This window comes from Rhopalosiphum padi, chromosome 4 (assembly GCF_020882245.1).
Source record: "Rhopalosiphum padi isolate XX-2018 chromosome 4, ASM2088224v1, whole genome shotgun sequence".
Classification (NCBI taxonomy): domain Eukaryota; kingdom Metazoa; phylum Arthropoda; class Insecta; order Hemiptera; family Aphididae; genus Rhopalosiphum; species Rhopalosiphum padi.
Genome location: NC_083600.1, coordinates 11,549,792 through 11,574,683, shown reverse-complemented (window position 1 = coordinate 11,574,683; position 24,892 = coordinate 11,549,792). Strand labels below are relative to the sequence as shown.

At 30.4% G+C, this 24,892-nt stretch overlaps 1 protein-coding gene across 2 annotated transcripts in view; it reads right to left on the bottom strand.

Annotated features, from left to right (window-relative positions):
- Window positions 1-24,892, bottom strand: part of LOC132929340 (semaphorin-1A-like) — a 63,099-nt gene that overhangs the window by 14,458 nt on the left and 23,749 nt on the right. For both annotated transcript variants that reach the window (XM_060994633.1, XM_060994632.1), the window contains one exon: window positions 7,551-7,706. In XM_060994633.1, the coding sequence (XP_060850616.1) occupies window positions 7,551-7,674 (124 nt within the window). In that variant the 5' untranslated portion in view covers window positions 7,675-7,706. The remainder of the gene's footprint in view (window positions 1-7,550; window positions 7,707-24,892) is intronic.

Genomic DNA, 24,892 nt, shown 5'->3' with positions numbered 1-24,892 from the left:
TATTATTATTTCGCTTTTTTTGTTCTAACGCAAGTATAATTACGTTTTTATTTTATAATATTATATAGTATATACTATTATACTATTAAAAAATGAAAAAAAGAAAATTACCTAATTGAAAACCTGAAGAAATTTCCTTTCCTTTTTCAGATACTTCGTTAATATTCGTCATATTCCATTGATAAAACTAAACTATACAAATGCATAACTAAAAAATGTATGACATCTATGGAGACAATATATGTTTTTTTTATATACTATCAAATTAAATACAAAGAACTTAAGTGATCAACAGACTGGAATTTATATTACATGCAAAGAGTATATAAAATTTTTTCAAAATAATAACAATGTAAAAATGAAAACATCATAATTTACAAACATTGACTTTTATACTTCAGTACTTGAGTCTAAACCTAACCTCTGGAGGCGATTGCCCTACCTCTTAAAATATATAACATTGAACACATTTTTTTTATCCATATAGGTAACTACATAATATTACATATTATGAAACATACGTATCACATTTCTACGTTAGTATATATTTTGGAAAATATAATTTAAAAAACTATTTAAATAAAATGAGTCAGCGGCAATACAAGGACTCGTATCAGTTGGATAAGTGTTTAAAAAAAATATGAATAATCAACAGCTTATCACACCCATATAATATTATTATTTCCGATTAAAAAACTAAAGAATCGAGTCGTAATTCTAAGCAAGAAAATATAGTAATAACAATGTATTCATTCACACATATATCAATTAAAGCCGCCTAAGAATTTCAAACATACTCGTATTTTTAACATATATTTCAGTTTGTACACATTCTTTGATTATCTATACAATCTATACGCGTGCATGATTTTTTTTTTAAATCTTTAAATATAGGTTATACAAATTAACTGATACAGTAATTTCCTTAATACATGTATTTTGACATAAATTTAATAATTATTTACAATAACTTTTACTATTATATGTTAAAATATAATAGCAGTAGTAAATAATACCAGTGAGTATATATATTGTATACTATAATAATACTAATGTTTTTTTCAAATTGTTTTACGCATATTAATGAGCACCTGCATAAATTTATATAGAACCACGTCTAATGTGTATAATAATTGTTCTTTAATGTTTCTATTATATCTATATACATGAAAATATTTTTTATTCATATACAATTTGTTTGTAATTAATGAATTTTATACAATAGCTATTAAATATTTTTCTTCGAAATTTTCCACAACTTCATGATATAATATATTATATTATTTTATACTTAGGTTATTTATGAACAGTCTTAAACTATAGATTAATATGTACTGTTATTATATTATATTAAACGAATAAACAGTTTACAATATAAGTAATAAGTAGGTAGTAGGTACCTATAAAATATACAGTTATGTATAATAGGTATTACAATCACAAGTCAAGTTATGTTAGGTCTCGACTCAACAAACACAATATGATGATCTATAGGTTTCAGTCAAATAATTGAAATTAAAAGCCATGTATTAAAATTTAATAAGTGTTATATTAGTCATTTTTACTCAAAATCGTTTTAATATAAATTATAATAAACTAATCCAACGACATGCAATGAAAATAATAATTGAAGCCTATACACTAGTAGCTTGCTGTGATACTACTTAACTTTTTACGTCGCAAATACAATTGATAACACATATTATATTATCTTTAATTGTATTCATAATATATATAATGTATATTGAATATAATTATTTTTATTAACACTTAAGATTATAAACATGAGTCACTTCTCGACACAACAGTTTTGTTATTAAAATTTATATTGTTTTTCAGTTTCAACATAATTTATCATAAATCAAAATTAATTGTTTAACACTGAGCAATACTTACAGAAGTTTTAATATATAATTATATACAAATATACAATTTAAAAATTACAAAAACAAAATCAAATTAAATTATTATATGCTACATAGCCAACATTAGTTTTTTCGCCGTCTTTATATTTTATTATACGTGACTATCACAGTACAGCCGATAGTAATCAAGATCGAAAGCTTCCAGTCAGGACGACTCTGGTGAGGTTTTAATAACCCATCAACCCATCACAAGATCACGGTTAAAGATAAATGTAACAAAAATAACGTTAAATTAATGAAGAAAAAAAATAAAGTCATTTGTTATTCTACCCAACGATTACGGAGGACCTCATGAAAAGTTTTGTTTCTTTAATAGTTCATCTCCCAAAGATAGTCGGCCGGCTCCATTTAAAGAAGTATTTAAGAATAATACTGCATGAATGACATAAAAATCATTTTTCTTACTCTTTATAATAATGTAATTTATAACTTAAATATTATAATATGCATAATAATTATATATGTATACGTGATTGTGTTAATACACAAATTCATAAAATATAGTGTCATATTTAAAATTAAAAAATATAAGATATATCAGTATATTTTATTGTAAAATCAAATTCAGGGTTTAACGATATTCAATATTTACTCTAATCATTTATCAAAAAATAATTAAAATATGTTGTATTTAATTATAATACATTTTATGTAATTGATATTTTAAGTTATTTGTTATTGCTAATGTATATATTTTATTCAAATATAAATTAATAAATCATAATAAATAATTAATTATTATATTTTATATTGATATTTCTTACCAACGAGAAACAAAATTATTTTATCATATTACGATAAGAATACGGTTTTCGAATTACTTTTGGGCAAATTTCGCTTTTAGTTATACCTATATGATAAAAGAAAAACAATTGCGCATGCATTTAAATACAGGGGCGTGATTTCAGTGACTTGATCAATTCCATTCGAAAGTGCGACCACTTGGATTGAGACCAAGAAAATATTATTTATAATAATAATAATAAAACTTGTTTACCTCATACATACATATATATTATACATATATATATTTATTATTTGGTCCATACGAGAAAAGCATAATATTGTCGTATTATACAACATGCAAAAAACGACTAAGAGGGGAGATCTCATTAGGATTCATATGAGGTAGGATATTTATTTTTTTCTTATTCAATTTTACGCTTGTTTATAATTTATGAACTCCGGAAATATTGTAATCTCGAGTTGTATACATATACACGCACATTACTTATATGAATAAATTGAAAACAAATCTTACTATTTCGTTTGCCGCCGCCGCCGTCAATGGGACATCCCACTGGACAAACCGGTAACAGCGACGACGTTGAAATAAAATAACTGTATATTATACGAGATATATTCAGGAAAAGGACAGCGGCAATAGAGAGAATATAATATAGATATTTGTATTTTAATCACACTGCTGCAACTCTCCGTTTGTACGCACTGCGTTGTATCGCTGTAGTAAAGATACTTCCGCTGCAATTCTACAAATGTCGTAATCAAAAATGGAAAATTTCCATCATATCATACGTTATCTTTGCGTAACGCAACTCTTTAGTTCATACAAGTATATGCATAATATAAACTTAAATACATACATAGGCGTACACACAATTATGTTGAGTATATTATACGCACACTGTTACCATCGTCATTGGACTTCGTGCACTTCGCTCGGGCGGTCTTTGCGGGCGTGAACAATTTATTACATTATTATTCAATTATCATTGATACATTCATTGCATTATACGCTCTATAATACTCGACGAGCGCAACGTCGCGCGTCGTCGTTGATTGATCAAAATCCTCAAAACGCGTTGACCTTTCGGGAACGACGTGTCGTGTGGTAACGCTGCATACAGAGGTTGAGCGCGCGTGCTTGTGCCTATATATATTAATTTAAGCACACACGAAAGGCAAATTCAGGTCAATGCAGCGTAACAAGAATTGATTGAAGCCAACAACAAACCGGCCAGTGTCCTCTCTCTTCATATTTATTCATCATATTATTTTGGAACAAGTCTCTTAGCTACCAAAAATAGTATAAGAAGACTCCGGTTTTATACTTATATATTTATACCTATATACGAGAGAGAGAAAATGCTATTGCATTGTAATATAGTGCAGCATTGCGTACGTGCAGATCAGTGAGTTTCAAACGAAAGATGAGGTATTGCGGCAAAATCGATTGATTATTCTTTTATACACACATATATGTGCCCAAAGAAGAATATACCCAAAGACAATGAAAGAACGGTGTAGAAATTTAACATAAAACAATATTTCAATGCAATAAAACAGGATCTTTAGAATAACGGCATGGCGTCCTCGCACTCTATTCCTATATATACTATATTTTATACTTTTATATGTGTAGCACATTTATAAGTGTTCGTATACAGACTTAAAGAAATTAGAAATACCTAATTTTTCTTACTAATTTTGAAACCAAAAACTATACCATAACACAATATTATATAATATAACATAATATTACAAGTTATAAATGCATATAGGCACCTATACAATATAAATTTCGTTAAATATATATTTTAATCTATTTTTCAAATCAGTTGTTTCAATAAAATACTTTGTTATTAGTCTAATATATATATAAAATATATACCGCTTAAACCAATTATTTTTTATTAAAACTTACAAATATTAAAAAAAAAAAATACTTTATCATGAATAAATTACCATATCAAAGTTCCGATTTACGAGACATTTTTTAACGCCTTAAGCATTGATATTCTGATAATTTACAGCGCTGTAAATAGACGATATAATTTTTGACTGTATTTGATATTTTATCGTTTAACCAGTTTTGTGTCAGACGACCAAAATGATAGTACCTCATGGCTATTATATAATAGGGCAATATAGTAGTTAAATAAATTCTACTAACCTAAACTGAACCAAATACATGATACATATCGAAATCAGTTTAAAAAAAAAAAAAAAACGAAATACGAGTTATTAGTTTAACTAATTGGCATGTTCAACAAATTCGTCTTGTCAGCATCATTTTTTATCACAAAAAAGTTTGTACACGCTTTAATTTAATAGAAAATATTTTAATATTGCAATAATAATTAAACCGTAACATTCGATAATTGATTTTTTTTTTTTTTAATTACGTAAATAGAGAGGATGTAGTGCAGAGGCTGCATTGTTTAACAGTGTAAATGGATATGGTGTAAAATATGCGTAGGTAAGTAAATATATTTTAAAACAAAATAAAATGATTGGTAAAAAAAGGCAATAATTATGTTATACATAGTTATTTGAAGGACAGTTTGGTAACAACAAAATTTAACGATTCACTGTGTAATGTGTTTGTAAATTTATATAATATTATATTTTTGTCAATAGCATTAATCATAATCCAACATGATATTGTAAACCAGCATGATGTAGATAACCTTCGCGGTAATCTTCCATAGTCATTAATATTGTGTATCTATAAAGTCAGTAGCTACAATGACATTTCAAATTGGAACTTATTTATTCTAAATAAATAATATTAAATTGTCATAACAAATACAAAAAAATATGTTTTACCCTTTTCGTCTCAAATGGGCCGTATAGACGTTTGACGAATAATAAACTATTGCTCAGTTCAAGATTTCTGCGAACTACAAATAAGCGTATACACGATTTCAATAGTTTTATTATTCAAATGCACTTCAGAATTTCAGATACAGAATTACCGAGAAAAAAAAGTAAAAACCATCTCGAAGAAGTCTTTAGACTGTGTGGTATTATATGAACAAGTCGTATACAGCGATAAATTATACTATGCTTGTACAGAACGAGCATAATATGTTATTTTTTGTTATCACTGAACAGTAGGTAAATATTTATCCCAAAATGTAAACGCCTAATATCCAACTATGTACTTACGGCTATACAGCAGTAGGGCGTTGGTGTTTTATATTATATTATATATATATGTATTATACTAAGGAATGACAATATCTTACAGGTATATAATAACCGTATTACCAAATAATGTGATGCTTCGAATTGCACGAACTATACGATATATATCTATATCATCACCGGGTGGTAATAAATATATTTTATTCCGTGTCAAACGTTGTACACAAACAATACATAAGAGTCAAGAGCTATAGGGCGAGGGGGTCGGCGTCGTGGGTTACTACAACCACGGTATATGTACATAATATATATGTACATATATATACACGATTTTGTGTACAATAACCGATGTAACACAACGAGAGGGAAAAATACGTCACCGCTGTGCGCACGTTCGGACGTCTCGTTTTTTTTTGTTTTTATTACTTTTCTGTCGTTAAAAGACCTCCCAAAAACTGGTGACCGCGACGCACGCACGCACGTACATACATAATAATATTATACCTCGGTATCCTACCTACGCTATGTGTGACCACTGAACCCCAATAGACGATGTCGTCTTGAGTGCGTCCTGACCGCACGCGCGATATCGTATTGCTGCGATGTACGCGCGTAATGTATTATATACATGGCCGTCGTGCGTTTTACACACCGCACACATATTATGTATAGGAAAGAAAACGAAAAAAAAAAGAACGCACGCAGATGATATTACAGATATTGAGACACTGTGGGATTTGGGGAATAATAATATTATTATTTATGAATAACGCAGACATTGACCGTTCACTTTTTTTGTTCCACTGCAGTGTCATAATCAACGCTATTGCGCTCGGGTAACACAGTGGTGGCCGAGTTTCGGTCGACTTATTATCGGTGCGTGCCACGCGATTTCGGTGTACTGCATAGTCGCCTGCACAGTGTTTGCAGATACGAGACCGACCGTTATTGTCTACTTTATAATTTATAATATTAAAATATCGCGGATGGCTTCATAGTATAATTAATACATACTACATAATAATATAAAATATGTATATATGTATATTAGGACATTTACCACATTTTCCCGAAGGAAATCATGTTTAGAAATTTCTCTTATCAATATGTTCTTTAATACATTTTTATCGTCTGATTATATTGGTCCATTTTCATCTATTGATCTACAATATTCGTAGAACTTCATCATTTACGAAATTCTATTCTTATTTTAAGATTTTAATTTCAACAAATTAGCAATGATGTTTAACTATTTTCTCTGGACAATGATAATTTACATTAAAGGCCAAGACTTCATTGAATTAAAGTTCCCGTATAAATTATTAAACAGTAAGATAAATTGCCCTGAGGTATTACAATGTTTTAATTTTTAGATTAAACCAATCAACTATACCATAAAATATTATAATACGATATATGGTACCAGTAAAAAATAAAAATTGTTTTATTTTTTATGTAATGTTATCAATAAAAAATCTATTATTATAATTTTATTTTTTTTTCCCTTCCTTTAATTAAAAAATATTTAATTATAGAAATTATACATACATATATATATATATTGTTATTGTAATTAATTGTTGTTATTAGATATCAGTATATTATCAGTTTATCACCTATATATACCTATTTATTCATAACTGGTATACAATAATCTTTGTCCTGACTGAACATTAATAACAGTTTACCGAAATCAATATAATATAAGTAAGCACATGAAATATTTTTACTCACCATATCTAACGCTATTCTTGGGCGGTAGATTCTGTTGCCAAGCCTCGGCTAAACTAATCAAAACGGTAAAGATGATGACCAAGTTCACCAGACAACGTGTTCCGCAACTCGAACAGCCCCACATATTTACAGGTTGTTCGGAGAATTCATCTGAAACTAAACAAATGGCACGACATCGTTTAATAAAATAAAATAATAAAGTATAATAAACGTTATGGTTGTACAGTGTACACTTAACAACAGCAACACAACAAGTAGGTATAATATTTTCTTGGCGATGGTTTAACTAAAAGTAATATATTGCACAAATTAACCTTTAAACAATCCCTTAAAGTTATAAACGATCGTCTAACCGCTAGACTCTAACATATAAATCATATTTTAATACTATATTTTTCATACAATACGCGTTATTATAGCTATAAAAATTAATGAATAAACGTCCAATTAAAAAATAGGTACCTATACTGCAACTATATATACGTTAGAGTACAGTATTCATATAGACAGTATAATATAGGTACTTGCGTAGACTATTATCCATTTATTACTTAGATAATTATAATTGCAATAAATGTATCATATTTCAAGATTTAGCTCGAGGGTATATATCGTTTCAAATGAGTATCTATTTAAAACAATTTGACAAGAACAAAAGGACACAACAATATCATAATTAATCTAAAATACTAACATAAGTAATGTCAACTTGAGTTACACCGTTACTATATTAAAGTTACAGCCTATATAGTATATACATATATTACATACGGATACATGCAATGTATTTACTCATCCTAACACCTTTCTCTTCATAACTTGATACATAAATCATTGTATAACGTTTTACATTGCAAAATGAAACAACGTTTTAACAAATATGTTATTTACGCACAGTGAATTAATATTACCAAATGAATTATTACATGCAACATAACTAATAATATAAAAATGCAATAACAACCATGACTTAAAATTTTAATATTATTGAACATTTTAAACAATAATATTATGCAATCCAAAATAAAAACAAACTTCAAACATAAATCAAAATAATCATACTGATGGCATACCTATTTAAATTTTCCTTAATATTTAAATGTATCAATATTAAATACGTTATCTACCTACATGTTATTTGATATAAAATTATACATTAGTTTACCTTGGACGTAAATAGGTATTCATATTATGATTTATTTTATGAATAGCATTTATAATCTTAAAAATTATATAAGAAATTATAATTGTATTTAGCAGCAGTTAACGAATAATATATAGGTAGCATAGATATTAAATATTGTATAATATTTCGGATGACTTACTACACGGTTAGAAAATGTACTTACTAGAAAAAAATGATTTTTGTACATTGTATTTTTGACACGTACCATTTTCTTGAAAAATGTAGGGAACTTTATTTATATATATATATATATAAAAATATCAATACTATACGATGAGAATCACTTTGATTGTATCAACAAAAAAACTACCTAAATACAAATGATTATAATCCAAACGGCAAACGCTAACAACAAATTAAATATGCATAATTTAAAAAGCATTGTATATATTATAATATATATACAACACAAGTCAACACACACGCATTATAATATATAATTAGATAATGAAAAAAATTCGTTTAAAAATAATTACTGGTTAATCGGTAATTTTTTTTCATTTATAATTTAGTTCATGTATTATTCAGGTAATATTTTTTAAGAACAATATAAAAGCGAGCACATAAATTAAACGGTAATTCTGCGTGTGTTATGTGGTGGCAAACAATACCTTGCAAAGATGTGCCGCCAAGATACAACTATCAAAACACAATATTTAATCTTCAGACAATAATATAATATGAGTAAAAACTCTCCGAATATTTATCTTGTGAAATACATTTTTAAATCAGTTTTCGGTCACTCACACATATAGAGCCGTTTTACACACATGTACATAATATATATTAATATATTATAAGCATGAATACATTAGTATTCATGCATTATTATGTCATTGAAACCTACGTAAAATTTACGAAAACGGCCGCCATCAAGAGACACCAAGATATAATAATATTATAATCCAATATGAAACATAATTTTTTTAATTTTATTCGTTTTAAATTGTCACGGACTTTTAGTACAGTCGTGTTAAAAAGCCAATCATTGAACATTGACTTTCCATCTCTCTCTCCGTTGAGATAGAGTTAAATTGACTCATGTTAACAACAAAGCTACGTACTCACACACACACACACATCACATATTATAAGTACTCATACCTACATATGTATAAACGTGTGTACTGTGTACAAGACAACCGCTCGCATACGTCGTGTTCATATTCATATAATATTATATGTGTATTATAATTCGTAAGCGTGACCGATGAAAACATTATTTCCCCTATCCCCCCGCCACATTTTGTTGTAGTATGCACGAAACATGATAATATTATATATGTTTATTATAAATCAGCGTGGAGAGAGAAAAATAAAATACGAAATCACTGGAGATCGCGAATCTGGCGCGGCATCGCGGTTATAGCGCGTGGGCATCATATCACGCGGCGGTGACGAACACTTTCACCGGATCATTAAATAATAATTATCGTATTAATATTTAATATTATAATTATTATTATTACTATAGTTTAATACCAATGTAACTGTAGCCGTTCATCGTTTAAAACACCCGCAAGTGATGTAATATAATAAATAATCCATCACGATCAATATCGCAGGTTCGATGATGTTTCGGGCTATACATTTATACCAATTAAACCGTCGTCGTCGTGCGAGGAAATAAAGAACCTTACACATGCGGATACTTTTTTTTACAAAATTATATACAACTTTTTTTTATGATAACAATATATTAATTTAATATTATATATATATATATCATCAAACATCATATACGTTACGCGCACATGAAAAAGAAGCCGAAGAAACCTAACCGATAGGGTTACAGTTTACAACTCGCATACCGATAATCGGTATTGGCCAAATGGAAGGGATGTAAGTACATAAAGTATCGTATATCACGAGAACGTCTTAAAGACAACAAGAACGACAGCACGCGCCCGCGTATTTTTGGAATCCAATTTAAAAAAACCATCCAATGGTGTGTGATGTGACTGACTTCTGCGCCATCGCGCATATGGCACGATCGGCTGCCCGGGAAGTCATATTAATATGATTATTATGTAGTATTATACATAGAACCACTGATAGGTACTATTTCTGCAGTAAATTAATATGAAGCATGCAAATTTATCATGTTCATCCAAAGGAAATGGCACTGTGTATCAAAATACAAGTAGAAATAATAATATTGTATAGTACTGGAAATCGTTTTAAATGTATTGCTATACATATTGTTAAAAAGTATAAATTTACTATATTCGCAAAAATTTACAAATTAAGACAGCTGCTATTGGGAAATACATTAAAAACGACATTAAAATATCATACACATTATATATATTTATTCATTTTTAATGTGCATTGTAGAATAAGAAAGCGTACATTAGCAAGCCCTTAAATACCATTTAATCGATTTTTCTTAAAAACTATTTGTGTACTGCTAATTAAAATATATACGTATAGAATATGTATAGGTACCTACGTGTGAATGTTAAACAAACCATTTTATGGCTTATAATATAGTCGGTAGTTATTCGATTTACCTTATTTAGTAATTTTATGAATAAAAGTCAGTCTTCAAAAAAAAAATAATATATGAAATGCCAAAACTAACCAAGAGTATGCACTGAAGACATAAAGATGACGTAATCCATATAGTTAAATGATTATAACTTTTATTGTAACAGCATTTCTTCCAATAATGTACGGTTATAAAAATTATAATAATGGTTTTGATAGTTTTAAAAAACAAATCAAAATTCAAAATAATAAAAATATAGGTGTTCTGAATATTATTTCGAGGTTTCACTATATATAGTTATACATATATATAATATTAAAATATGCATTATTCGAGTATCGATTTATTTTCAAGTCGAATCGAGAACAAAACGTTACGAAACAACAATAGCTGGTAGGTAGTACCTTTATTATATATTTCAGACGACGAGGTATTGCCCAATTCTTGATACAACAATTTGCCAATTCCCTCATATCCGCGACTAATGTTTTCGAAACGAGCAGACACTTCGAGGGGGTGATAAATGATAGCATAGTGGCGTTCAACCCGACCACGTCATGTAAATAAGCAAATATATGCATATACTGGTACTATACTTTATATGTATAGAATATACGATAACTCGCACTTCGTGATAATATTATGTCGGGCGTATAGATACACTCGAGTGACACTTATAATAGATATAAATATAAAGATATATGTCAGATTGAAGGTTTGCCGCAGTAAATATAGGATTATCGGACCATTTCTTACGAACTAAATCAAATTACCGATGCGAAATTTTACAGTGATTTGAAAAAGTGATATTGTAGAACATGGACTCGTTCAACCCCTTCGGCCATCGACTTAATCGAAATAAATACGTGATACGTCACAGAAATATATATTATATAGATAGTATATACAGTTGCAAATTCGTATGCATATATATATTATTATTATTATTATTGTGTATATAATTACTATATATATATATATATCATTTATATATATATGTGTGTGTGTGTGTGTGTGTTATTAATAATAATAATATGATTATCGGTTATACGGACCGGATGGCGTGCGTTTAATAACGATAATTCTTGACACGACAGCAGGCTGCAGGTATATAATATATATATATAATATAATATATTATATCGTATTATCGTATACCAGCGAGTACAATCGGCACGGACTGGAAATCGCTACGGTTGACCAATCGGAACTAGAACGCAACGAGCGCAAAATTGCTAAATAACCATAAGATAAAAAAAGGATAAACGCGAGCAGGCTTAATACACTTTATATATTATTGTTATTGTTATAAATAGTAATAATACGGTGCTTTGTATCATCGCGCGCCGTGGTCGCTACTATATACACACGGTGGTATTGTCTCGACGACGACTGACGTACTGTGTCAAACCTATTTTTGGGGTCACGTCAAAAGTGAAACGCATTTATAACTACTACAAGTACAGACTACATGGCAATAAAAAAAAAAAAAAAATACACAATACAATAAAATAAATGCAATACAATAGCCAATAATTAATATAATATAATTTAATATTCACCAGATACCTATTATTGTGTAGGACACCGGCGCGAGCCCGGTGTCATTTTACCTATGATCGAACTTGGTTTAAAGGTAAAAAAAGCTTTCGAATATTATAATAATATAATAGTATTATTACTATATTTAATTAACGACTTGGCGCGCGAGACATTAAAACGCCATTTTAGTGTATTAAGGTAATTGAAGTGGGCGGCGGTATTTTGTATCTCGTTTATTTCTCAGGTCCCGCGATGATCGTTAAAATACGAATAGAACAACTACAGTCTACAGTAGTTATTACAACTGCAGTCTACTACAGTAGTTACTACAACTACACTCAATACGCATGTATCATGTATACTATTATACTACACAATGTGGAATTATACTTTGGCCTCGAGTAGTCGAGTATAACAATAATATTATATCCTATATAATATAAGAATCATTGTTGTAATTAATAACTTATTGGAAATAATGCATATATTTATGAGAACACGCGACATTATATAAAAAATAAATTCATATTTTTTTTTATCAGGTCATTGGCAGATAATTATTAAATTTCGATATTAATAAAATAGACACTTATATATTAGACATTGGACGTCTTATTTGGTCCCAGTACCTACCATCATTTTTTTTCTATTCTGGAAACTTCTGTTTGATTACATTCTAAGAGCAGGTGTTGTGGATACTTTGTTGTACCCTAACAGACTACACATAGGGTAGGTTCCTCTTTCCTTATTACATAACTAACATATCTGCCGCGTATCCTCGTATGTCATAGCCTAATTAGGACCACCTTCCACATTATAAACTACTTTTTTTTTTAAATCATCCTATTTTTCCAATCATTCAGTTTTATAATCTCGCTTAGTTTAATTTGAATTTGTCTCCATTACATGATAACAATTTTGATCCAATTTTAGCACCCTCTAGGTTAACTTTTAATGCTTTCTTACGCGCAGTTAAGACCTACCTACCTTTTAGGTTATCTCAATAACATTCTACAGGCACGATTGTGTAAGACGCATTTATATTATTTTGATATTTTTTTAAGCAGTAGGTAGTAGGTACGTAGTGTACCCGAAAACCCGAAATAAAAATTAAGCCCATACAATATGCATCATTTAGAAGAAGTAGTATTGCTTCGTGCTTGTTAATACTGCCATAGAATAAAACTGTTACTGCATTAATTATATGCGTAAATCCATGTGTTATAGTAGAATAAAACCAAGATATATCGATTATTCCTTGGTCTATCCACGTGGATTATTTATGGATACGATCATACAATCATTTTCACGAATTAATCCCATAAAAATCTCACATCATGTATACCGAACGACCTGAATAAATTATTCGCGGTTAAAACAGTTCTTTTTAAATAGAACATATGCATATATACAATAAACATTGACTTACTTCTTTGCGCCATTTTACTAAAACAACACAAATCTATATAATATTTACATGGTTTTTGGACCGGATTGTGGTGACGGCGATAAAAATCAATCATAATAAGCGAATGCTAGTTATTCTTTAGGTTAAAGTTTTTTTTATATTTTCTTTTGAACAATATAGTACTGAAACTATTAAATAATTAAACGTATTGACATAATTATTGTTCAACGGTAAACAGAGATAAGTATAAATACCGAATAAAACCTGTATTGGTAGCAAAATAAATATAGTTATCCCAATAACCATTCAATATTAATTAATTTTGAATAATTTCCCATAAAACGCCTGCAATTTTCTTTTTAATATACTTATAATAGCAGATTTTTTCTAAGATAGAAATTACATAGAATTGAATCCTGTAAATATGTTTATGTTACTATAACATCACGCTGTATAGGAAATAACATTTATTCGCCTCATGATAAATATATTTACTAAATAAAAGCTTTAACATTATGTATACAAGTCTTAACGTTTATATACATATACAAGCTAACTACTACATGTATATCTTGTTTATGGTACATCTCACCGTATACCTAACGAATAATTCTCCGAAGTTATAACAGGGCGCACGCCGCACAGTTCTATTAACACTTCAATATCTTCAATTAAATTTTAAATACTTGATTTGGTTTATTTCATTCTTTTTAAAAAGGAATTATTTTAATTAGAGCGCGTGTATATAATGGATGTCGAACCATCTGGTCTGAAGTAGAAAGTTTGTCCCATTTTCGTAAAAAGTACTTGCATAATATACATTTTCTTCAAACTAAACGTTTTTACATGTAAAACAAAAAAAAAACACAAACAATATGTACATATTATAATTTTTAATTATCATCAATTTTGGCCACCATATTTATAATATAACATTTTCGTCGAATATTTTCTTCCACACAAAAAAAAATTATATTGTCAAATATTCTTTATAAAACCACGAGAATTAATGACTACTATTCCATGCCGAATAAGATATATAATAAATTATAGTGTTCGATGCCATTATGTGCGCATCAATGCGTATTCATTCTAATTTGAATTCTTTAGACACTGTTTATTTATTTATTTCTTTAAACACGTTTTTTCCCTGATACAACACTATATAGGTAGTAGGTACGATCGTTTGGCATGGATGTACGTTTTTAATTCAATTACAATTTTTCCATTAATTTTCACTGAACTAAGCTGCGCATATAATATAAAATAATACACTGCAATATACAGTCGTGTAATACGCTCCAAACGAGTAACGACCAAACCCGATCCGAATGAAAAACTATCACGAATACATTATTATAAATTATAATATACGTTTGTTGTCTGCGACAGAAAAACTACGTAGTATTTTGATATTATATATAAATATGTGTGTGTGTGTATGTATGTGTTTTTTATCGCTAATAAACATATTTTTGTACTCTCAACACGTCAGTTGACGCGCCGCGTTTGACGACATGAATACAAACTGAGATTATTATACGTATACTATAAGGATAATACTGTATAATATTATATTATACGTCATATATATTTTGTTTTATAAATATTATTTACACCAAGTAACGTATACTTTGTAAAATATAAATATACGTCTTCATATAGTTTAATTATAACCTAACGTATGTATTGCAATTTGTCATTACGAAATACAAAATAATGATGTATTTCACTATTATAAGAATATTATACATGTATACCTACCTAAATATTATATATACTGCTACAGCATATTCAGTTCACTATATAACGTAAGTACCTACTATACAGGTATCAAATAACGGACTATAGAGTTTATACGACAGTTTCTAAAAATTAAAAACTTAATTTAATTTTACATAGTGTGTGTATCTGATTGTAGAGCATAAAATATATATGACAACGTTAGCACAATCATGCTACATTATTATTATTTTATTTCGAGTATAATATTATGTATACATATAATCAAAATGTTAAATGTTTATGAATTCCATGTTTTTTTTTTCAAAACTATGGCGACACTTGTATTGGCAATACGCAACGTTTTCGAAAAATCCGACACGTATTCGTATTTCGTATGGCTTATAAAATGCATAATATATTTTTTACGATTGAGACTTTAATGCTTTTATTAATCAAATAACGAAACGCATATAATTCTAAAATAGGTACGGCTTTTCGTCGTACGCATATATTATATATATTATATTATTTTTATTTGAAACCGCAAGAAAGTGGAACATACATTGCCATAATGCCACAATATATGTCCGTACCTATGTGTATCTGATATTGGAGTTGTCGATTTCCATCGCGTTGAATACGTGCCAATAACGACGACTATACGTGAACAGAAATTTCCATTTTGATTTCAAGTATGCTTCGGCAAGAATTAAACACAGCCCGTTAGCCTGCAATACATTTGTATCATTGGTGTAATACTGTTCTATATACAATAACATAATATACGACTTAAATAGTTTTACTATACAACGTCACAATTGGCAAACGAATGTAACTATGCGAAAAAAATAAGCATTGACTAAAGAAGAATTCGATTTGGATATCCATAGTATACTTAACACAATATCAGCATCAATATTCAATAACCGATGTGGCTTTTTTTATCAATAAATTAGAAACAAATAATAAAACCCGACAACCCGTGATCCGAGAAGCGCAATAAAAACTTGATAGCCTTGCAGTCACGCGTATATTATATAGTTTATTTACATCATAAAACGGTATGTATTATATATTTATCACGGCCGGAAACCTCTAATCTTCAGATTTATATATAATATAATATTTGTAATATTTTGTGCATTATATATTACTGTTGTTAAATACTGTCATGTATTTCAAATATTAACGTGCACGAATTTAAGTCGTTGTGGTTGCACCGTCATTTTTCTTAAAAGTCTCTTGGTTCTGCGCTCTCTAATAATTATATGTAAGTAACTAAATACAGGTGGACTCCTAATGTCATAAGTCTCGCTTAGTTCTCTCGACAATCCATTGTTGAATTTAGTTTGGGGGAAAATAGCTGATGATGTGTTATACATTAGAAGAGCGGTTCCCACCCAACCATAGCGTGGAGTTGGGCCGTGGACCACATATAATCTTAAAATTAATACATTACTAACATATATCTAATAATATTGTATACATACGTATATATAAGTGTGGTTTTAGACATTAATGAGCCTCAAAGATTTTTTTACAAAATTGGTGGTCCGTACAACTAAAAAGGTTGGGTACCGCTGCATTAGAGCTAGGAGCTTAACTATAATCTCTCATAGCCCATAAGTTAAGTAAGTTATTGATATACCGTGGTCCGTCGGTATATATAACATTTTAGAATTTTGCTGCAACCTTTTTATGCGTAACTATGCGTATTATACGGTTCGCATATAATACGTACACTGTCCACACACAGAACACAAAAAATATTCATAGATTTTCTTGACATTTCGGAGAGTGCTACAACCCCTCCCTGCCCCTGACTTCAACACTGCAATATATATTATAATATCGTATTTTATAAATTAAAGTAATAATTAATATTACTCGCATACATGCGGAAACAAATTTTCGACGGTGATTTACTTTGCGTATGATATATTATATAGTAGCAGGTAGTCGCTGAAACATGAGAAATCACGACACCGTCATAAACACACCCGAAAACCGTTTGAAACGAAACATAAATATTAAACGTCATCTTCGGACGCATACGATTATTCTCACTTCCCATACATAGGAACGCATCGTAAGCAAGCGAGCAGCGATACGATCTGAAACGACGATTATTGTTGGCCGCCGGACACGGCGAATGCCCGAGACAAATGTAATTAATTAGCCCTCGCGCCGTCGTCGTTACGCTTACCGCGGTCGTGGTCGAATAAGTGTGGGTATACGCGAACCCCGACCGCGGCCGATGCACCGTCGTCTCATTTATATACTGTTTAATAGTCCTGTACATAATAATAATAACAACAATATTATATACATGTACTACAGTGCATTACGTATCCAGTGTATTATACGTATAATTTCATATTAACATATTAATATTCATAATATAATACATACATATGTTATACATTATTACGTCGTATTTGTAAACGTACAACGCGCGGTGGACATGTATATAATATTATAAACTCCGATCTGAAAACGGTTACGCGCATTATAGTCCCGGGTGTACAGCAGCGTCCCACCACACTTTCCGATCATCGTCGTCACACTCGCGCCACCCGTCCTCATGCAGGTAAGGTGCATAGCAATAATAATAATAATAATAATAGTACGCGTTTATATAACCCGTCGAAATGCCCCGAAAGCGAGCGCGCAATGTATGCGGCACACGCACGCACGCACGTACGGGTTTTGGCCTCGGGGACCATTACACGGTAGATGAAAAAAAGCGCGCCCGTTGCTTCTACCCATACACATAATATAATACGCCTGTGTTGTGTATATATATATACCGGGTGATCCATTTAACGTATGATAGATACTACCTATTTCAAAAATTATTAAAATTTTTGAAAATATTTTATTTTGTTTAAGATAATTTTAAGTAATTAAAAAACATAGTTTTTTTTTTTTATATCAACATGCGTTTTTAGTTTATTTTTGCAAAGGAGAAATTTTTTTGAGAACTTCGACGTATACCTAAATCGAATTTTAATAGGCGAGTAGTTCATGATATTATATAATAGTTTTTTTAGGTTTAGATAAATGGAATGAAGTGGTACAGAGATACCCTGCAAAATATCAGTTTACTATTCCGCTCGTTTAAAGTTTAAATGTATGCATATAAAATACAACTAATAAATTACTTGTCCAAAATTTGATTTCTTTTTTATAGATCAAAATACTAATAAATAATAAACTAATACTAATATTCTGCTGGCGATTATAAAATTAAAAATGTATGTAGTAAATTTCTAAATTTTAAAAAATTAAAAATTTTTTTTTTTTTAAAGTTATAATGATAAAGATAAAAAAATTAAAAATACAATTGTTTTCCAAAAATGTTTTCTGAAATAATGTGTTACTATCGTTAAATGGATCACTCCGTATACATAGTAACCTGTGTGTATAGCGTTCCTATAGGTTTGTATATAATATGTAATAGCTATCTCGTCAGGTGTGTGTTTGGGTCTGTGTATACGGTATAGGTAGGTACGCGTCGTACATAATATTATAAACGCGTACCATACATATTATACATTATATTATAATGGTAATATTATATACGCAACGTACCATATATTATATACGTGCGACGATAATGTTCATCGGAATAATAATAATATAACAATAATAATTATTATTATTGTTATTTCTACATGCGCAGATATACCTACAGATATTATAGTGTTGTGCACCGGTCTACGCGTCGTGTGCGTATAAACACTATAAACTCGACCTGCTGGAAAATCGTGCGGGTTCAACGTTCGCGCTCCAGTGTTTTTATAATAATATTATATAATATTATATTTTATTTTATATTTTTATAAGTACAGCAGACAAAAAAAACTGTATATTATATTATTATGTTTATACGCAAGTTATTTTGTATATTTACAGTATATGTCAATATAATATATACCAACAGACGACGTTGATTCGAAAAACTGTAGAAACATAATAGAAAAAAATGCAGTATAGGCCAATGTTCGGCGACGCAAGCAAAAAATTATGATTTACAAAATATTTCCAATGATAGATACAATATTATAATATACATATTACATACATAATATTGTATCAGTCATATATGTATACATTTTGACATTTTGAATTTATCGTACAAGCGAAACGAATCCAAAGAAATCGTGACGTGCCTACTTTTTAAAGATATAATACGTCTATACGTACTATACGATGTAAAATATCTTACACGTACAAGAAATTCAAGAAAAATTAATTTTTCTCGTTCAATCGTAGGCCACATCTTGGTTGAACTGAGAAATAACTCGCAATTCAGCAATATATTATTATTGTCTTATAAAGCTATATTGTATACTATAATATACATAAACATTACAATTCGAAACGTATGTTTGTTGCTAACAATATATACGGATAACAAAACAATTGATGCAATTTTTTAATTTATGTGCCAAGCATAAAAAATGCAACATAATAGGTAGCCATGTCCGCATTTGTCGTATACAATTACAAAAAACACACGACCAACACGAACCAGATGTACTGTGACACTATGACAGCAGTTATAATAACTATTAACTATCCATATTAATTATTACCTATTTAAGTCAGCTTGCGGTAAAAAAAAACCTATAGTGTGTATAATTGTTTTTAATAAATAGTAAAAAATTGCAATATATCTACATATAAATTTACGCTTATAATTTATATTAATTATAATAATCAACTTTTTATACTGATTATAGTTTTATATTTAGTAGAAAAATACGATTATTACGTCTTAACAATAAAAATTCTCACGACTTAGTTATAAACTTATAGCACTACCCTCATAAAATTCTGAGCACAATGTAGTATAAATATGAAGTACAATTGAATATATCCTCTATAGACGCGACACAAGATTCATTTTTACCGGACGATTTAGTTCACTCGTGTTATATGTGTGTACATTTTTCATTTCGATAATAATAAATAAACCCATAAATATATATTATAATAACAGACACTTTCACACAGTATAATTTATTAGTTGGCCAACTCCGTTGTCCATTCAGTAGTCGGTTTAGTAATAGTTTGAATGCCATTATAATAATATGTAGGTATCCGTTTTAAATCGGCAATGATAAATAATATATTGTATATTATTATACTGGAATACTGTATAAATGTATACGCAATGATGAATCATTTTGATCATTCCAACAAATAATAAAAATCTGTAATTTTTATTCATTAAGAATATCGTATGACGTCGCGAATGATGTCAATAGAATATTATACGTTATAAGTTCAAACAGTCATAATTACTAAATTACATATTATTTATATTTACAGGAAATGACGTTCTCAGCAACAAGTGCCAACGATTAAAGGAAAATTACGACGATATATACAATGATACACATTATAGCGGTAATAACCATTTATCGATTGTTTATCGATTATCATAAATACATTATGCACATGTCGATGGGACGTGACCATTTTTGGAAAACAGACGAGGATTTAAAAAAAATACTTAATAACCGAAATTAAATTTAATAACCCGATACACGATGAGCACACGCTGACAGGTTAAATGTGCATATATACAATGCGTGTGTATATTACAACTAGTTTTTCTTCTTGAAATTGATTTTAGTGGCGTATTATAATATATGCGTGTAGAAGATATAGTAACGATTATAGATAGGCGCACACATTACATATATTATGCGTATAGGACTAAGAGCTACGTACATATATTATACATTTATACGTTATTTTATTAAATTAGTGAATATGCCTAAAAAGAAAACTATATAATATTGACCCGAAGTCAACAATAAAATATCGAAATGGTCACGCTCAAGCTTCACGTTTATCTATAGGTCCTGTTAGAGCATATTTATGGTGTTAGCAAGATGAAAAATGTAAAAAGTAAGACAAAATCCAATGATCGTACATTTATACCATTTTTTTCATAAAACAGACACCAAAGTAGTATATTAATAATATCATCAATGTATTTCATTGTTACTACTACCTTATATTAAACAGATAAAGGGAAGATGGCACGACATTTTGGCTCACCGTAGTAAAAAAATATAAATGCGGGAAATACGTGCCGCTGTAAGTTGGTTTGTAGTCTACAGCAGCATCAGCAGTATTTTTCGAGTGTTTTTTTTTCGTTTAGCTTAAAGGTATTTAGTTATTATTATTAGAACGTAAGTACCCGACGATCGTCGTTGCACTCGCACATGTATAGTGATATCTCACTGTAATATACAAATTAATAACTGAATTTATGCAGGATATCTATAAGAGTGATCAGTGTCGTATTTACATGTGGAGATTAGCCCCATTTTCTTTTCTTTATTTAGCTTATATTTATACGATTATAGAGTATAGACTATAGTTGTGTTTTTTTCATTTATCACTTTATCCTTGAGTAACAAAATGCTGGAATGTTTGGCATCGACAATTTTATTCATATATCTCACCCCTTAAATAAATCCTAAATATGCCACTGCGAGTAAATGTAAAAAAAAAAAATGTTATTCAAATATATTTATTCAAAAATAATACTAAATTTGAAGACAGAGTTAAATAACTGTGTGAAAGAGTTACAATATTAAAAATATTAAATATAAAATTTAAAGTACTAAGTAAGACAAATACAGGCGACATAATTTAATACCTGTAACTTGTAACGTTCTATATATTATGTTAATTTGGATGATTAGACTAAAGATCAGTGATTCTTCTCCACCGTGTTTCACTCTGCAGAGTGTTCCATGGAACACGAAAAGAGAATGTGTTGCTGTCAAAGAAAACCGACATAGTGTTATTACACGATCGTCGTTCTCCTTAGGGTTTTTATGTGAATCATCTCGTTATGATAGATTATTCGAATGTTAGGTACTATTCTAAGAATTGTTTGACGTGTTTTGCGAATATTTGGTAAATAGAACAGCCAAACAGGTATTAATAATTTTATTTTACGAAAATAATAAGATGACACCATAGTTTGATTTACTATACGATTTATTTTTTATTGGAAGCAGCGTATATTTTATTATGATATAGACCTAAAATCCTAATGCATATATACGGTTATCCGTGACTCATGAGCAGGACAGGACGTTGGGGACTGTGACGGCGTGGTCGAGCAATATAAATATATTAAGACGTAACGGCGGTCCACGAACAGACATTCATCGTTGGTCGCGGCAATAATAATAATACATTTATCTACATATATATACAGGCTCCGTAGTATGTAATAGTATTATTATAACGTATTATACACCATAGTATAGTTGCTTCAAAGCGGCACGCAGTAACCAGTAGCTGCTGTACTACCGGCCGTTGCGCGGCGAGACTTTAATAAACGAACGCACTAGTGTCAAAGGTTTCGAAAATTATTATCGATTTCGTCATCAAAGCAATTGCGATTATGAAAAAAATAACGAAATCATCGAAACGATACGAATATAATACGAATTATCATTGCGTTCGACGCTAAAGAGTAATAATAATATGTATAATCATCATCATATCATACGTAATCCGTAATATTATAATAAATTATACTATATTAAGTCCAATACTCTGGCTATGAATCATATTATTATTATTATTATTATTATTATTAGGTATATTGTTATTACACAGGTAGCTAAGATAGTTATTACGAGTAAACGGCATCGCATTTTACTGGATCCCGTGCACACACGAATGAAATTTTATTTTTTAATTAGAATTTTTGTTTTCCCGATACGACGATGATTGTTTTCGATTCTTTTCAGTCCAATAACCGCGGCGGCAATACAACAATGCAACTACGGTAATAGTAATTATCGTCATCGCGGTCGTAGATGTAGCCCCACGAGCGCCCTGTACGCGCGGCGGCGGGTCGGACCGACCTATCACGAATCTAATTATTAAATCGGCGGCGGCGGCGGCGGTCGCTTTGTGATCCATTTCAATACGTGGCGTGCGCCGCGGCCGCTGAGACACGCCGCCGCCGCCGTTGACGCGTGTAATATTTAAATACGCGACGATAAGTCGGTGGACGCGCACGCGCATATCTACACATTATAATATTAGTTGTAACACATCAAGCACACACGCGTAAGCGCTAGACCGGAATATTAGCGGAAAAATAAAAAAAAAACCGCACAGATTGAAGCGAACCCGATCATCGTCGAACGACGACGACGCGCGCGCGAAAGGAGAATAATAATAGTAATAATATTATTGCGAATTCAACACACGTGTATATACACGACGCTCGTGTGTAATTATTGCGATGCAGTAATATAACATTATATACGTACACTCACACACGCACGCAACCAGTTTTTTTCCATCATACCGTTTTAAGGCTTTCGCGGTTCTTGCATCACGACCCTGTTCGTCGTCGCATCTGTTCACTTCTCATCCATCCACGTGTATCCCGTCTTTTTCGCACGATGACGACAACAGTCCTCCATACCGAGTAAACATTACCACACACGTCCGTATTCGAGTATCGTCGTCGTCGTCCGCCGCCGCCGGAGGAAACTGCACATTCGCGCGCGCGAGTTCTCACGCGGCTGATAACACCGCTAATAGCTGCTCTTGTCGAGCCGTCGCTGCAACGCAGGTGATGTGCAGGTCGTGGGGTAGAGGAAAAACGCGTAAATAACAATAATAATACACCCCGCGACGAAGTCGTCGTTGTGGTTCGACGTCTCTTGTAAATCTTACGTACCGGGCCACTGGCACGTTTCCCGGTTACCGAACGTTCGAAAATCGTCGTCTGCCGACGGCGCGTACGTGACCAAACCCTATATTGCAGGATTTCCTTAGCAATAAGAATAGCTGATCCACCGCGCTACAACACAATAATGATAACAATGATACACCTCTCCGCGGTACATAATATAGTAAACACGATTGTCGTCATATACCTGTAATCATACATACGATCGAATAGGTACTATACGTATGTCACGTCG